This window comes from Notolepis coatsorum (genome assembly GCF_963971535.1).
Source record: "Notolepis coatsorum genome assembly, chromosome: 13".
Lineage (NCBI taxonomy): Eukaryota > Metazoa > Chordata > Actinopteri > Aulopiformes > Paralepididae > Notolepis > Notolepis coatsorum.
The window spans coordinates 21,822,846-21,840,870 of NC_140177.1; the positions used below are offsets into that span (position 1 = coordinate 21,822,846).

At 43.2% G+C, this 18,025-nt stretch overlaps 1 protein-coding gene across 2 annotated transcripts in view; it reads right to left on the reverse strand.

Annotated features, from left to right (window-relative positions):
• The window catches only part of lrrcc1 (leucine rich repeat and coiled-coil centrosomal protein 1), a 79,878-nt gene that overhangs the window by 18,609 nt on the left and 43,244 nt on the right, over positions 1-18,025 (reverse strand). For both annotated transcript variants that reach the window (XM_084326833.1, XM_084326832.1), the window contains 6 exons: positions 13,364-13,568; positions 9,465-9,604; positions 8,864-9,065; positions 5,538-5,723; positions 5,085-5,259; positions 1,137-1,300 (listed from right to left, as the gene is read on the reverse strand). In XM_084326833.1, coding sequence (XP_084182959.1) covers positions 1,137-1,300; positions 5,085-5,259; positions 5,538-5,723; positions 8,864-9,065; positions 9,465-9,604; positions 13,364-13,568 — 1,072 coding nt within the window. The remainder of the gene's footprint in view (positions 1-1,136; positions 1,301-5,084; positions 5,260-5,537; positions 5,724-8,863; positions 9,066-9,464; positions 9,605-13,363; positions 13,569-18,025) is intronic.

Consider the following 18,025-nt stretch of genomic DNA (forward strand, 5'->3'; position numbering starts at 1 on the left):
ATAATAATCCTTATTTTTTGGGGTGGTTGGTTGAGTTACACACCATTCGGACCCAGAGTTTTTGTTAACACCAAAGTAAGATAAATAAATAAGCAGCGCACAAGGGTTAAGTGCCATGCTTTCTCCAAAAATCCCGCAAAACTGAAAATCTCCTCCACAAAGAAACAACTCAACATACAACTATCAGACTGCCAAAACAAATCCGGATTTATAAATTGAACTTTCTCAAATAAAACCCTCCTCAAGTCGGTGTACAAGGGGCAGTGAAAAACTAAATTAAATTCATCCTCCACCACGCCCAGATCACAGAGAACACACAAGCACAACCGCTCCTCCTCAGGTGTACCTTGGAATCTACCCACTTCCACAGCCAATGGCCACTAGTGTAAACGTCCTGCCAGCCAAGGAGAGAAGCTGGTCGCTGCTGCATCGCTGCAGTGCACCTTTGATACAGGTGCTGCAGGCGTTTAGTTAACTTTCATTTTAGAACTAGGTATTCTCAAAAAGTGATGATGGAAGGCAGGGCAGGTCCATTTATAATATCTTTGGCTGAACCAATATTTTACCACCTCGTTGATTTCAGTCATCTATAGATATTTTACCACCTCGTTGATTTAAGTCATCTATAGATATTTTACCACCTCATTGATTCCAGTCATCTATAGATCTTTTACCTCATTGATTTCAGTCATTTATAGATATTTTACCTCATTGATTTCAGTCATCTATAGATATTTTACCACCTCATTGATTTCAGTCATCTATAGATATTTTACCACCTCATTGATTTAAGTCATCCATCTTTTACCACCTCATTGATTTCAGTCATCTATATATATTTTACCTAATTGATTTCAGTCATCTATTAGGTACTTTTCCACCTCATTGATTTCAGTCATCTACAGATCTTTTACCTCATTGATTTCAGTCAACTAGATATTTTACCACCTCGTTGATTTCAGTCATCTATAGATATTTGACCACCTCATTGATTTCAGTCAGCTACAGATCTTTTACCACCTCATTGATTTCAGTCATCTATCTTTTACCACCTCTTTTATTTCAGTCATCTATAGATCTACCACCTCTTTCAGTTTGCGGATAGTCTCTGTCTGGTCATCTATTAGATCTACCACCTCTTTCAGTTTGCGGATGGTATCTGTCTGGTCATCGATGATCTTGGCTTTGATCCGCAGGGCGTCGCTGTCCCTCTCGTTTTGTTTCTTTTGGGTCTCCAGTTCTGTGCCCAGAAGTTCGACCCTGGCCTCAAGCCGACCACGGTCCTGGGCCAAGGACACACCTGCAGGAGAGAGACAGTCTGAGTGAACGTGATTGATTCTTTTAAGATACCACTGTGTGTGTGTGCGTGTGCGTGTGTGTGTGTGAACTAGCCACTAGGTGGCAGATCTACTCAGGAAATGAAACACCAGCACATTGATCAAGTTAAAGTTCACTGACTACTCACATGGCAGGTACAAGTGGGACTGAATTACATGAGTATTTACACAGACAAATACAATGCAATACATACCAGGAAACAAAATGATCCAATATAATAGAATACTACAGAGATGAGGAAGGGACAGAGTCCTTCATTTGTCCATTGGTCTTGTTAAAAGTTCATTAGAAAGCTAAAGTAGAATTCACATGTGTTATTTCCATGATATTGTACAGACTTTTGATTTGTGAATATGAACGTATCTCCATAAGCTGATGGCCGGAGAGAAAATAAGTGAATGATGTCATCAAGAGACACATCCTGCAGCTGCTTTATAGAATAAGGGAACAACACTATTACTCTGATGTACAAACACTGGTATTTGTTAATTTTAAGGCCCTTATTGGTAACCTACTGTACTTACAGGTATACTACATCCTTATTGGTAAGCTACCTCCTTATAATACTACATCATTATTGGAATGGAATTTTGGAACCTATGGAACCCGTTCTAGTGACTGGCTGGTCCTTAAGGTCCCCAGAGTCTGCATTTTGCTATGATGCTCTAGCTCAGGGGTAGGCAACCCTTTGCACTGTTGTTGCATTTATCTTGTTGAAATCCTCCCACAGGTTCTTTTTACTACCACATATTTAATTGAGACCCTTTATTTGTTTATTACCGGTATTTCAATTTAGCTGGAAATACATTGCTACATCATTCAGTAACATTTGCAAAGCCTTATAACAAAAACATTATTACGGTCACCATTGTGACCAGTGGGATTAATCAACAAATTGTATTATTTATTTTTCTATTTCATTGAACATTGCACATGTTAAAAAAAAAAATTTTACTCAAAATGTGAGTATTACCAAGTCAACTTGTGTTCTTAAAACAATGACAATAAACATAGTTTTATTAGGTTGAAATAATGTGGTTGTGTACTTATTTTTCTGTTAACTTATTATGGATTGAAAACTGAAAACCTTAATGCACAGTAACTGAACTCAATATTTTTAAGTTCTGGTAACTTATTATTATAAATTTTTTTACAGTGTAGTCTTGCGATCAATCAAAACTTATTTACACGATATACCTCACATTCACCCTCCATTCACATCCTGGTGTTCTCCATTAGGCCTGTAGGTGGAGCTATGACAGCACACGTACAGTACACACACCGATGGTGTGTGATGTGTCCAAAAATTAATGGGCAAATGTGAGTGAAATGGTCACACTGTATGCAGCTGTTTGTCTGAATTGCATTCCCCCCCCCCCCCCCAACTCAGATTTAGGGTTGATACAACCATCATAATAATATTGTTAATAATAACAATAACAATAATGATGTAATAATGTAAAAATTATCATTAACACTTTGATCGCCATGGGTTAAATTCATAATTTACCATCCCTCGCCAGCTCTATTTGTCTATGGAGAAGTTCCCCTTCTTTGCAGGGCTATAACTTTTTAAATTATATTGCTACATTGCCATTATTATGGCCAATTCAATGTCCTATATGTATTGTTCAGGGTGTAGCAACGTTAAACTTTTTCATTCACATATTCATACTAAAATATGGTCTAAAGTATAAGTATGTTTTTATCGTTTTCTGCAGCTTTCTTCAGAACGTGATTTATAGCCCTAAATGCATTATATTGATGATCAGATACAGTTTGGTAGGAATCTGTGCGAGATGAAAAATTTCAACTGGACGTACTTCTAGAATGATCTACGTATGATCTGATGATGACCGGATGGGCGGGGGATCGTTTATAATTCCGTGGGCAGCGTTATATGATTCATCCAGAGTGGGTCATATGTTCATCATAGCAGTTTATATGGAATACGTTAGAAAATAACGTTGAATCTTACCGTATGTTCCTCGCGCCGTTGGACGATCAGCGTGGAGTAGACCATTTTCGATTATGGGATGTTGATCCTGATGAACCATTTCCAGGTTGTATAATACTATATACGTCCAAATAACGTTGTTTATTGAGTTAGGGCGAGCGATTGATCATCCAGTGTGTTGAGATGGAGTCCGGCTACCGATCGCGAGTGCCCGGAGCACATATGGATGAGCACTTCCTGTTTGGCGCGCCCCTCCCTCTTGGCCGATCGAACCGTTAGACAGTTGAGTGGAGCTCACCAGTACATCTCAGGGCTCCGGAAAGGAAATATGATTTCGATGACAGATTTTTGAAATATTGACATCAAAGATGAGTTACGGCGTCTTCGGCAGAATGAGCATGGCTAGGAATGACGTCTTAACTCGTCATCGGCGATCATAGTGTTAAAAAGACCTGATTATGAGAAAAAATTATTACGATGCATGGAATATTGTTGAGGCACACTAGTTACAACTATATTTCAAACAGGCACTCCATGTCAAAAAGGTTGCTAACCCCTGCTCTAGCTCATGGAATCAAGTTGTACATGTTGGTTGTGGTGAAGACTCCACCATGTCTAAAGTGCTGAGGGCCAGTCGTTTTGCCACCTGCCAGCTACGCCAAGCTACGCTTAAATGTAAAAATGTTTGCATCTTGCCACCGTGGAACCACATATGCTGGCCAATCAGAGACTGGGTCGTACCAATGCACACGCACACACGCACACACACACCAACAATCCTACATCCACAGAATAAATAGTGCTTGTACGATTTGGGATAAAGGAACTACCGGTAATGATAAGATAAGATAAGATATTCCTTTATTGATCCCCTTGGGGAAATTCAGGCATCATAGCAGCATGGGGGGGAGGGGGGGAGGGGTACAGGTAGTAAAACAACACAGTATACAGGTAGTAAAAGACAACACAGGCAGTGTAAACAATTTGATCAATATGGTCAATATAATTTACTATCTGACTAGCTGAGGAATATTCACATTATTCACAGTGTCACATGAGGTGCAGTATGCAAGAGGTAGTGTTATAATTTACTATCTACTGAGTATACATTAATCAAAGTACCAGGGTAGGGTAGATGAATTGATTTGATACGACCTCCAGACGGTGCCAAGACGTAGAGCGTCCAGCTGTGCTCTGGATAATGAGCAATTATTTATATTTTTTACAATCGTTTTGATTGAAGTTTCAATCAAATTATTGAAGTTTTAATCAAAGCAATTGCTATATAAAAAAATCCTTTTTGCAATCACCACTTTTATTTAAAAAAAAAAAAAGAAAAGAAAAGAAAGAACTCGGTGTTGAAGACAGGTCTGGTATTATACCTGGGGAATCTGACACAGGAAAACATACAAGGGGGGGACAGATACCTGGTGAAGGCACTGCTAGCAGCCAGCAAGAAAACAAGAGCGTGGTACAGGGTGGACCCGCCTATAAAGGAGCAGTGGTTGGGTATAGTGGAGGAAATATATGACATGGAACGTCATATATGAGAAATGGGAAATACAATTTATTTTATTATTATTTCTTTTTATAAATGGGAGGGATGGAATTCACATTGTTGTGTTTGTTTGTTAGTAATAAAAAAGAATAACTGTGTTGAAATGATCTCAAAAAGCAGAGCAGGTCTATCTATACTACCTACCTGGCTGAACCAACGCAGAGCCGGTGGCGTCGTGGGCGGCGACGTGCTCCTACCTGAGGAGTGGACAGTGAGCGCTTCACCTCTTACCTTGTTGAGCCAGCTCCTGTCCCCAGATCCTCCTCTCCGCTCGGAGGCCGTCCACCATAGACTCGTGAGCGGTGAGCTGGGACAGCAGCCCCGACTTGTCCCTCTTCAGCAGCTCCAGCTGCAGGCCGAGACGTCTGTCCTGCTCGGCCTCCCCCTCCAGGGTGCGGAGGCGGCCCTGACCCGGCGAGACGAGAGATGAGGTTCACAGGGGGGTCATATGGGCGAGACAGCTGCGCCCATTCGTTATTCACCACGTCTCACTCTCTCACAGGCTCAGTAACGAGACAGAAGATTCACTGTGACGGGATGTCAAAAAGTAAAACCAATCCCTCGTGTTGTATCCCTCAGTCTGGGGTTACTTCCAAAGTTTCCTCCGATAACTTACAAAAAAAAGAGAGACATTTATAGCGCAACAAAGATCACGAGGGAACTTGCGCTGTTCCCCATCATTACCTTCAGGTCGGCGACAGCTTCCCGCTTGGCCTTGATGAGCTCCGCGATGCGGGTCTTCTGCTCCTTCACCATGGCTGTGAGCTCCTGCACCAGAGAGCTGGACTGCCTGTCCCTCTGCTGAGACTGGCCCAGGGCCGCCTTGAGCTCCGACTGCTTCCCGCCCAGCTGCACGCACGCCTCCTTCACCTTGGGGGAGATGGTGTGTGTGTGTGATGGTGTGTGTGTGTGATGGTGTGTGTGTGTGTGATGGTGTGTGTGATTGTGTGTGTGATTGTGATGGTGTGTGTGAAAAAAGTAGGAAGGACATTAGTCCCGTCAAATGGTGCATTTATATAGCCTTTTTATCCAAAGCGCTTTACAATTTGTTCCTCACATTTGACCCATTCACTCACACATTCACACACAGACGGTAGAGGCAACCATGCAAGGTGCCGACCTGCTCATCAGGAGCACTTAGGGGGTTAAGTGTCTTGCTCAAGGACACTTCGACACGCTGCCACGGAGGAGCAGGAATCGAACCGGAAACCTCCGCTCTACCTCCCGAGCCACTGTCGCCCCATCAAAAAGTGTAAGGGTAGTCTGACTGACAATCTCATCAATCACGCCACGTCTAGGGACCGACGGATAGGCTGTCGGGTTACATTAATGGAATTATATGGAAAAGCTGTTAAGGTTGGGAGTTGATACGGATTTGACTGGCAATCCGAATCTCCTTCAAAACTTTGCGAAAAGGTTAAAAAGTTACCAAATTAAAGTAGCAAATTGGCCAGACATTAGCAATCAAGAACACGATTAGATTTCCTGCAGGGAGCGAATTAAATCTATAACGGTAACAAGGATCACGGGTACAAATTGATTTCAATCCGGTGCTTTTATACAGCATGCTCCCTGTGGCAATCACCAACCAACCACTGATCCAGAGTCAAATGATCCCGACCCTTCACCCTTGAGCTGGTGATGGAGAGAAGCCTCCGAACAGGCCTGGGGTCAGCGCCAGTTTAAACCTTTCACTTTTTAAATTGGCCATAGGAATCGTTTTGCCTCAGGAATGCAGAGTGCATACTGAGAGGTTCAACAGGGCTGCCCGTCTCCACCCTCTCCAGTGTTTACACAGGGTATCTTTGTAAACACCTTTTTTAATACCACTTAGAGCTAAATGAATACAAAAAGAAAACACATGTAGTGACACTGAACTGGTGGCTGCACTTGCACGCCGATTTAAATTCCTGCATGCTCCATAGGGGTGGGAATCGCCAGAGACCTCACGATACGATACTATCGCGATACTTGCGTCACGATACGATAGTATCGCGATACGCTGAGTATTGCGAAATATTATTATTATACATTTTTTTTTATCACATTTGATTTATTACCTTTTTTCAACTGCAAAGTAAAACTTTGTCAACATGTTTTATCTAATAAAAGAAAGTTCAGTCTGTTCATCTCACTTCAATAATTTTTATTGCAGAACATGGTATTTTCTCAAGCAGACAGATGTAAACACTGTAATCTGTGTTGCATGTACCTGACAAACAGAACTGTTTGTATTACAGTCATATTCCAACTTAACTGAATGCACATGTGTGTGTGTGTGGACTACTGTACTATTACAGGTATTGAAATGAACAATGCAACTTCCTTATACAAAAAAAATAAATAAAAATAAAACAGTATCGCCACGCAAAGTATCGCGATACTACTACGTATCGATTTTTTCCCCACCCCTAATGCTCCATACAAGCTCTCGCCAGACGCACCAAGCTCCCGGTAGCCCTGCAAAAAACAACTACCGGTACTTGAATACAAAAACATTTAATATATTTAATATTATTTCATCTCCTGACAGCCGGGCTGCCCCCCAAAGATTTAATACCTGTGCAAATTAAATTGAATCATTCTTAATACATTTTAACCTCTTAAGCCCTAGCCATATTTTCTGAAAATTAAGTTTTGATTAAAAAGTACATACCCAAGTAAATGGAAGATTGCTCCACTTCTACAATGTACATTTGCATGTTCCTGGTATCTGGGACATCTATGGACCTCAGGGAACGTATTCCGAGTGTCAGAAATAGTGTGTCTGATACTATGCTTGAGTAAGTTGTAATGAACCAAAAGGAGAATATTAATTATTATTCGTTTTTGTCTTTTCATCTTTGATGTCTGCTAACATTGACCAAAAGTGAAAAATGTATTCAGCACCTTCTTGAGATCAAATGTACCAAAAATCTAAATAGATTAACAAAGGGCAGATGATTTACAGGGGTTTTTGTAGATATTGATACAGGATTTTGCCATCCGGACACATGCAATTTGAAATTTGAATATAGAATATAAGGCCTATAAATTACCTTATTATGGCCAAGTCATACATCTGTATTGATCTATTTATGACGTGAAATAAATCCGGTACCGGGCCGATCAGGCTTAAGACCTTAAATTGATTCATTTAATATTTTTTAAGAAATGTGTATACCTTTTAAGGCCTTACATGTATGAATTGAATACGTATTAATGGGGAACTATCTTACTATTTATTTCACTATTTGGGCAATTTTACATAATTCCTGTGAGTCTATGGAACACATCAGTAAGTTTTTTTTTCAAAAATATTCATTGTTTTGTATTTCTAATCAAGTTCTGTAGAGCAGCATTTTCTACCCTTCAAGATTCCAAGCTGTTTTTGGCTGGGCTCCGCCCATACTCATAATGCGCTGTATGACAGACAGAGAGAGAGAGAGATAGAGATGGAGACTAATTAATTTCGCCGCAGGGGGGGGGGCGGGGGGGGGGGGGGGGCATAATCCCACAGGAAAATGCATTGGTAACTTGTTTCAAATGACAACCCCCCGTGAATATTATTGCACGGATCGGAATACGCGTGGGAGTGTGCGCTATGATATTTTTTTGACGTGACGCGAGTGCTGACCGAGTGAGAGAGAGGGAGAGAGAGATAGAGAGGGAGAGAGATAGAGAGGGAGAGAGAGATAGAGAGGGAGAGAGAGGGAGACACAGACAGAGAGAGGGAGAGAGAGAGGAGTGATGCTCCGAGAGCGTGCGTGTTACCCCACACACACACACACACAGTCGGGAGTGTGTGTAAATGCTCCATGAGAGCCTCTCTTTCCCTCTCTCTATCCGTCCGTCTCTCCCCCGTAATACCGTAAGTTGATGAATTTAATACTTTTTAAGACTTTTTAATACTTTTTAAGGCCTTAAATTGATTAATGTAATATTTTTAAATACCTTTTAAAGCCTTAAATTGATGCATTTTTTATACCCCACAGATACCCTGTTTACAGCCCGTGCGTCTCGGTCCGCACCTCAGAGAAGCGTGTGGCCTCGATGGTCAGCGCCATGCGGAACTCGTCCTCCAGGGCGGCGTAGCGCTCCCTGCACTCTGCCATCCTTTCCTCTAGCTCCGCCTCCCTCTGGGCGTGTCTCCGCTCCGCCGACGCCACCTCATTGGCCACCGCCTCCCGAAACTCCGCCCCACCGGGCGTCAACCTGGACTCCAGCTGTTTCCTGCGTTGGCACAAAAGACAGTGAGGATGGTCACTTTGCAGCGTCATGATACATGATCTATCCATCTATCTACATTTCTTCTTTTTCACTTCTTTTTTGCTTGACAATCCCACTTTACTGCAATAATAATTATTGGAATGAGGTGAACAGACATAAATCGCAATATCGTGATATTGCAATAACGTGACTCTCGTATCGTGATATTATGGTCTCTGGTGATTCCCACCCTTGCATATAAACATATATAGGTAGGGTATCTGTCTATAAGTATATATTATGTACAGTGAGTGCATTCCGTGTATTATATGGCACATATTTAGTGAATTATTATTGCGACAACTCCCATTGCACTGTATAGACCTGGATGAATAAGGGTTGAATAGATGGACAATTATCTACTTGTGCTCTTGCTCCCTGGAGGCCAGCAGCTGGTGCATCTGCTGCAGCTTGTCTCTGTGCTGCCGTACAGACGCCTTCTGGATGTCTGCCTCTCTCCTCAGAGCCGCCGAGCGCTTCTCCAGCTCCTGGTGCCGCTGCATCTGAAAAGGTCCCGGTGAGTTCAGTACAAGCCTGCCATTCAGGAGGCTTCAACTGTGCCTGAAGCCGTACGACTGCGTTTGAAAACGAGCGAGATGTCTGATGTTTTGATGTCTCCTAGGTTTGCACTTCTCATAGTGAATAGAGTGATGAAAAGTTATATTTCTCACCCAGGTCTTTTTTTTGTGTTAGTTTCATGGAAACAGCATTCAGAAACACATTTCATGGAAACACATTGCGAACTTCCTGTGATTTGAAGTACAGTAATTGCAAGAGATCTTTGGGGGCGGGACAGGAGGTCGATTTGAACGCTTACATTTAGTCATTTATCTGACGCTTTTATCCAAAGCGACTTACAAGTTCTGTGCAACAAGTCAGCAGGAAGGGTACAACTCTGGCAGCTAAGGGGAAGTAACATTGTTCATCAAACAGTGTTGAACCTGAGTGCTACAGTCTAGCGCATAGCAGTATAGACAATAGACATATTAGCATAGTAGGTAGTAGTATAGGCATAGTAGTGTATAGTACATAGTAGATAGTAGTATAGACTTAGACATAGTAGCAAATAAACTTGGGCGGTATACGTTTTTTCATATCGTCATACCTTGCTGACATCACACCCCGGTATGGGTATATGACGGTATGACTTTCATCAGCGAAGGGGCGGGGGCGGAGCTAAGTTAAAAATATACTCGTTATCTCCATACATAACGCTTATATTGAAACACGTTGACATTAGGGCCGTTCTTTCAACCTAAAAGTGCACTTTCTTCAACCTCAAACCTAAATTCCTTAGCGACCCGTGTTACCAACGTAAACAAATTGCACAGCGCGCACATTCGAGACACACAAATATGAAACAAGTCATACGGAACAAATAACGTATAACGGAGGCTGAAATTAGACCAATGTGACTCACAAACTCACGACAGTAGTACACAACTACACATACAGACGCACAAAATGTTATCTGCATTGATTAACTGATAATCAAAACCCAGATTAAGCCGTTAAACCCCTGTAGTGAATCACCAAAGCCAATACGCACACACAGTCGAACTGGAACGGTTTACCAAACATACACTCCCGGCATTCATAACTCGTACGTTCAGCTTCCATACGCTTAACCATAACATAACTTACTTACCCAAACAACGTGTCCCCGGTTCCACATTCATGCACGAATCCATTTCAAAACGTTCCAGACCAATGTCTGGAAGTGGACCCATGGTCCATTCGACCTTAATAAACGGACGGCCACCGGTCCATAACCGCATTCTATAGAAGAATAAGTCTTTATTTGTTGTGCAGATTAACACACACATGCGAGATGAAAGACCCACAGGAACACGCACGTGGCTCTGCTGAGCTCTGACTGAGAGAGGGAAATACAGACTGCCCTGCCCTGCTCTCTGCTGGCTCGTGCTGTGCACTACAAGCAACGCATCTGTGATTTGGCGCACAGTCTGTGACGTCACGGTATTGAAAATCATACCGACGGGATTTTGAAATAGCCTGGTATACCGTAATACCGCCATACCGCCCAAGCCTAGTAGCAAAGTACATAATAGTCAAAGTAAGAAGGTTATTATTCTTTTTATTCAGATATTGATTGAAGATGTGTGTTTTCAGTCAACGGTGGAAAATTGGATGGGTTTCAGCTGTCCTGACTGCGATGGTTTCAGCTGTCCTGACTGTGATGTTTCAGCTGTCCTGACTGCGTGAATATTTTCCATAATGGGGTTGTACTTCCGTGTTCGGTTTGCGCGATCTGATTGGCCACTGACGTTTCTGGTCATGTGACATGTGCGCCAATCGTGTGACGCCTAGTTATATCACCGGTTAAGCTTAGGCACTCTTTCGAAGTTGGGAGTTTGTCTTAGAGCAGGGCGATAGAACACCAGCCCTGATTCCAAACTCTAACCTAACCAACATCGAAAGAGTCGCCTAAGCTTAACCAGTGATAAACTAGGCGTTAGGTAGTTTGCAGGCGGTTAGGCGCAGAAGCAGGCGTCACACGATTGGCGCACATGTCAATCAGCTGTCCTGACTGTGATGGTTTCAGCTGTCCCAACTGTGGTGGTTTCAGCTGTCCTGACTGTGGTGGTTTCAGCTGTTCCTGACTGTGATGGTTTCAGCTGCCCTGACTGTGGTGGTTTCAGCTGTCCTGACTGTGATGGTTTCAGCTGTCCTGACTGTGGTGGTTTCAGCTGTTCCTGACTGTGGTGGTTTCAGCTGCCCTGACTGTGGTGGTTTCAGCTGTCCTGACTGTGGTGGTTTCAGCTGTTCCTGACTGTGGTGGTTTCAGCTGTTCCTGACTGTGATGGTTTCAGCTGTCCTGACTGTGGTGGTTTCAGCTGTCCTGACTGTGATGGTTTCAGCTGTCCCAACTGTGGTGGTTTCAGCTGTCCTGACTGTGGTGGTTTCAGCTGTCCTGACTGTGATGGTTTCAGCTGTCCCAACTGTGGTGGTTTCAGCTGTCCTGACTGTGATGGTTTCAGCTGCCCTGACTGTGGTGGTTTCAGCTGTCCTGACTGTGATGGTTTCAGCTGTCCTGACTGTGGTGGTTTCAGCTGTCCTGACTGTGGTGGTTTCACCTGTTCCTGACTGTGGTGGTTTCAGCTGTCCTGACTGTGGTGGTTTCAGCTGTCCTGACTGTGATGGTTTCAGCTGTCCTGACTGTGGTGGTTTCAGCTGTCCCAACTGTGGTGGTTTCAGCTGTCCTGACTGTGGTGGTTTCAGCTGTTCCTGACTGTGGTGGTTTCAGCTGCCCTGACTGTGGTGGTTTCAGCTGCCCTGACTGTGGTGGTTTCAGCTGCCCTGACTGTGGTGGTTTCAGCTGTCCCAACTGTGGTGGTTTCAGCTGTCCTGACTGTGGTGGTTTCAGCTGTTCCTGACTGTGATGGTTTCAGCTGCCCTGACTGTGGTGGTTTCAGCTGTTCCTGACTGTGATGGTTTCAGCTGTCCTGACTAGGGTGGAAAGGTCGTTTAAACATTGTGGAGTGAGGACTAGAATAGCCTGCTTCCCTTTGATGCCCCAGGAGCCTGAATAGGAGTGGGTCTCAGATACCAGGACATTTATTTTGTGTTACTGCAGAGCGGAGGGACTGAGAGACCCATGACACTCTATATCAGTGATGGCTGTCAGAATGTAGAGCTACTTAACACTTATTTTAACAGAAACATACCACTTGCAGCACCTTTAAAAGACAGGGTCGGGGCGGCCGGGTAGCGCAGCGGACTAAGTATCTGTCTACCACCACAGAGCCAGTGGGATCGAATCCAGCTGTGGTGCCTCCGGCTTGGACGACCATCCATACTAACACAATTGGCAGTGTTAGCGGGTGGGAAAGCCGACGAGGGTGGGTCCTGGTCGTTGTAAACAGCGACTCCTACAGTTCGGTCGGTGCGCCTGCACAGGAAGGGAAGGATCTGGGAGAGGTAGTGTGACCTTCCACACGTTACACTCTCCCAGTGAGAGTCCGCGCTGCCAGGTGAAAAGAAGCGGTGGGCTGGCTACACATGTGTCGGAGGAAGCATGTGATAGTCTCCGCCCTCCCAGACCGACGGTAGGGGGTAGAGTGCGCAACGACCAGGAAGGGGATTGGGAATTGGCATAATGACTAACATTGGGATGAGAGAAAAATGGAAAAAGAAGGGGGAAAAAGATAATAATAATAAAATAAAATAAAAAGACAGGGTCAATCTCTGCTAACGGCGAGAAGTCCAAATTAGACAGTATGGTCCTTTAAACAAGCTACCTCCTCAGCCTGCTGCCGGGCCCTGAGCGCCTCGCTGTGGGAAACACCATCCTCCAGGCTCCGCAGCGCCCTCTTGTGTTGCTCCTCGGTCCCGCACGCCTCCTTCAGCTGCTGGGTGAGGGACCGGCTCCTGCCCTCCAGCTCCTCCACGCGGGTCTCCAGGCCGGACCGCTCCGAGTGCTCCTTCAGCAGTAGCTCCTTCAGCCTGGAGGGGGGTTAGAGAGAGGGGGGGGGGGGGGTAATGGAGCTGGAGGAGTGGAGGAGTGGAGAAGGCAGACAGGCCCGGGAAGAAAGTAGATCAAGGAAACTATAAAAGCGTGTAGCACGTGAACGCACGTCGGTGCCGAGTGTGGAAACGTTCAGTTTGTCCGACATTGAGATGAATGGGATCAGCTGTCTTCCTCGTTTATTACCTTTAACTCATTGACCGCCACACTGTTTTCCCATCTCTACTCAATGGCGCCAGCGTTATTGACCGTTTTTCACGATGTTTGCGGACCCATCGTGTGTTTTGTATTATAGCTATGGAGACAATAGTATGGCTAATTTGACAGGCATTGTTTATAGTCCAACACTGGCAAACCAGTTAATTTCTACATACTTTAGTTTGTGCGCTATTCGACACTAAACATCGCGCCTTTCCAAAATAATCCAGTATTTTTTTCTAGATCGTGAGATATGACGTGTTATATGCATATGCCCAAATCTTTCGGGTTGCTCGCCTGAAACTCCAAATATTTCCAAATCAAAAAAGGTATATACCATATATGTTTCTTCACAAAATCATCAAGGGGGGGGGGGGTCATTTTACCTCGAAGCTGCGATCGTTACAAAAAGCATGTTTTAGGTTCGGTAAAACACGACACTGTGATCGATACAAAAGCATGTTTTAGGTTCGGTTAAATATACCTAAAATAGACCTTACCTTAGTGAGAAGGTACTCCAAAATGTATAATACCAGTCATTGCAATTTTAACGTAGGCAGCGGTGCCAGGGAGACACAGGGAGGTCCGCGTGAGTGTTTAGAATGGGGATCAAAGGAAAAAGATCAAAGGATCTAAAAACGAGAAAAGTCGTTTTTGGCGCTCAACTGTTGGCGACGAAACATGAGTATTCTCGTTTTTGGCGGCCAATGAGTTAAACAGGTTATTACCTCGGATGTCAGAATCATCTGCAATTTGTTGCATTGTTAACTAGCTAACGTTTGATATATTGTATATTTCCTCAGATAGCGTGTATATTTTGAATATAATACTGGCTTCAAAAGAACTGGCACCAAGCAGAGCATAGAATGTGAAAAACTCTCCCTCTCTCCCTCTCTAAATGTCCCACAGGGATGATGAGTCATTCCTCAGCAGTAAGGAATCTGTGAGTCAGAGGGAGAGAGGGGGTTAACTGTGGTGCCGCTGTCCGGGATCATTAAGGCGCTGCGGCAGAAGTGGCAATTAAGATTGATTGATGCGTCCGCGGTGACATATGCTTGTCGCCGGGTCTCTAATTGCTATCATAATGACGATTTATCTCTGCCGGGGGCAGCCAGAGGAAGGACACTGTTATACCTACTGCTTTAACTGTCTACTACTGAATCTATACCTACCTACTGCTTTCACTGTCTACTACTGAATTTATACCTACCTACTGCTTTCACTGTCTACTACTGTATTTATACCTACTGCTTTCACTGTCTACAACTGAATTTATACCTACTGCTTTCACTTTTTACAACTGAATTTATACCTACTGCTTTCACTGTCTACTACTGAATTTATAACTACAGCTTTCACTGTCTACTACTGAATTTATACCTACCTACTGCTTTCACTGTCTATAACTGAATTTATACCTACCTACTGCTTTCACTGTTTACAACTGTATTTATACCTACTGCTTTCACTGTTTACAACTTAATTTATACCTACTGCTTTCACTGTTTACTACTGTATTTTAGGGCTGTCCCCGACTAAGGATTTGGATGGTCGACTATGATTGGCCAAAATTTGCCGTTAGTCGACTATTGGCAGATAAAAAAAAATTTAAAAGTATAATATATAAAAAAGAAATTTAATGTTTCTCTTTTTTTCTATTTTTTATCATTCCATTTGGGCTGTGGGGGGTGCTTAACACTTTCAGTGCCGGCCGTGTTTTCCTTTTTACCCAGTTGAATGCCACCATCCACGGCCAATGTTAACGTTAATATCGCCTAATCTATGTTTTAAATTATGGCTGTGTCGCTTATCAAAGACTCATTTTCCAGTCAACATTGGCAAGGCAGATTGTATTTTTATCGCTTCATTTCCGTTTGAGAGCATTTTGAAAATCACCCGTTTTCCGGGGGAAAACAACCCATGCCTATGATAATCACCTTTTACTGGAATATTCCAGAACGTTGTCATTTGTCCGCCTATTTATGAATCGTTTTCAAATAAACGCTAGATGATCGATAGTATATGTGTGCGCACGCACGCTCGTGCCGTGCGCTGATAATCGCTGCTCTTATTTCCTCATGGCTTTTACAGTCAAAACAGCCATATCACATATCACATAAACGCTTATATCTCTGTGAAAACTAGTCTGATTATCCTAACACTGATAACATAGATTCCTTACCTGAGGTCAGATGGTATCCAAATGGTTTATTCCAATTTTCGATCGCCATTCGAAAAAATCGATAAATGTATTGATCCATCGTGTGTACAGTATAACACATGATCCGCGCGGCTCAGAGGCTCCAGAATGAACTCTGGTAGACCCCGGCTGCATCAGTGAGAAGTAAAATGTGGAGTCAGAAATCCGTTCTCCCATTCACTTTCATTGAGTCCATTCCAAAAGGGTGATTTACCATCTGGGAAACGATAGGGGGCGCTTTTTTCACATCTGAGCGCCGGCGGTCCCTGGATTTCCAACGGTAATTTTGCGTGATGCAAAATGATTTCAGATCGCTAATAAAAAAAAAAAAAAAATACCCGAGAATACTCGTGACCGTGGCATTCAACGGTCGGGGCGTAAACCAGAGAAAAGCTGTGAGTGGCACTCAAAGTGTTAATGTCTGAAGGAGTCGACTGAAGGCTTCTTGTCCTCTGCAAAAGCATGCAATTGGTCCACTGATGGATACATCTTGATATTTGTCTAGTCTAGTGTGTTCATTAGATGGGTGAAATCCTCTTTCAGTGCCTCTGTGCCTGTTTTCGTAGGCAGTTAGCCTCTGGTATGCGTGCCATTAGCGTTAGCCACGCTTCTAGGCCTCTTTTCTTTTGGAAAGAATGATACAAAATAAAAAATTTAAATTTAAAATTATAATTTCTTTTTATATTCGACTAAGAGGTTGGCTAGTGGACTACGGCTCCTTTCGACCGATTAGTCGAATAATCGACTAATAGGGGTCAGCCCTACTGTATTTATACCTACTGCTTTCACTGTCTACAACTGAATTTATACCTACTGCTTTCACTGTCTACAGCTGAATTTATACCTACTGCTTTCACTGTCTACAGCTGAATTTACCTACTGCTTTGATTGATTGATTGAAAACTTTATTAGCAGATTGCAGAATGGGTACAATACAGTATGGCTCACTACAAAACAAACTGCTAAGAGGATGCAGACCAGAAAAATACTTTCGTCTTGTTTACATCGGGGTCCCACATTTTCAATTCATCATGACATTTATGACATACACAACAATCAGATATACGGAACTGTGTAGTAAAAATATATCATAAAAAAATATATACACCCGAAGGGGAAGAAACTGTACATTGGTGGGGGGCGGGGGCGGGGGGAGGAATTGGACATTTACAGGGACCAGTTTCTAATTGCAGCCACCCGTAGGTGCTCTTCGAGAGTGGTTTTGAAGGAGGGTAGGGATTCACATTCCTTCACGGTTTTGGGTAGGGCGTTCCACATTATTGTTGCATAGTTGCGAAACGTGTTTAGTCCCTTGTTTGAGCCGAATCTGGATTGAACATGATTTGTGGAACTCCCTCTGGTGTTGTGGGCGTGGAATTCACTGACCTTTGGGAAGTATTTCGACATGTACATGGGTATCCCAGTGGTGGAGTGTATCTTTTTTTTTGGTTCATTATAAAACTGTGGCGGGACTAATTACGGGCCGCCACAGTCTAGGTAATTAATGGGAAACACTGATATTATTATTGCACTTTATTGTTACATTTGCACTTTGGTTGGATGCCAAACTTCTTTATGTTGTACTGTACTTGTGCTGTATTTAGAATCTAATCTAATCTATACGCTATGCCTCTGTCTCTCTCCCAAGAGAGAGCAAACCTAAAGGACACACAGAAATGGCATGTTAGGTGGGTGAGATAGGAGGATAGGGGTATTTAAAAGGATAGGGGTATTTAAAAGGAATCTCATTATAGGTAATTACACCCCATGGCATTTTAAGAACAGGGTATTTGAGCATGTTGGATGCACTGGCTAATGACATATTTCCTGCGAAACAGATCCATCATCACGCAGGCCTCGGGGTAATGGAGCAAACAAGGACGCAGGATTTTCACAAGAGGCTTTGAGACAAAGATCACAAGGAATTTTAATGACGGGAGAGACGTTCACTTATTCAAGACGGGGACTGTAGTCATTTCATTGACATTAAAATCATGATTATTAAACACAATTACTCATTGATTTGAGAACATCATA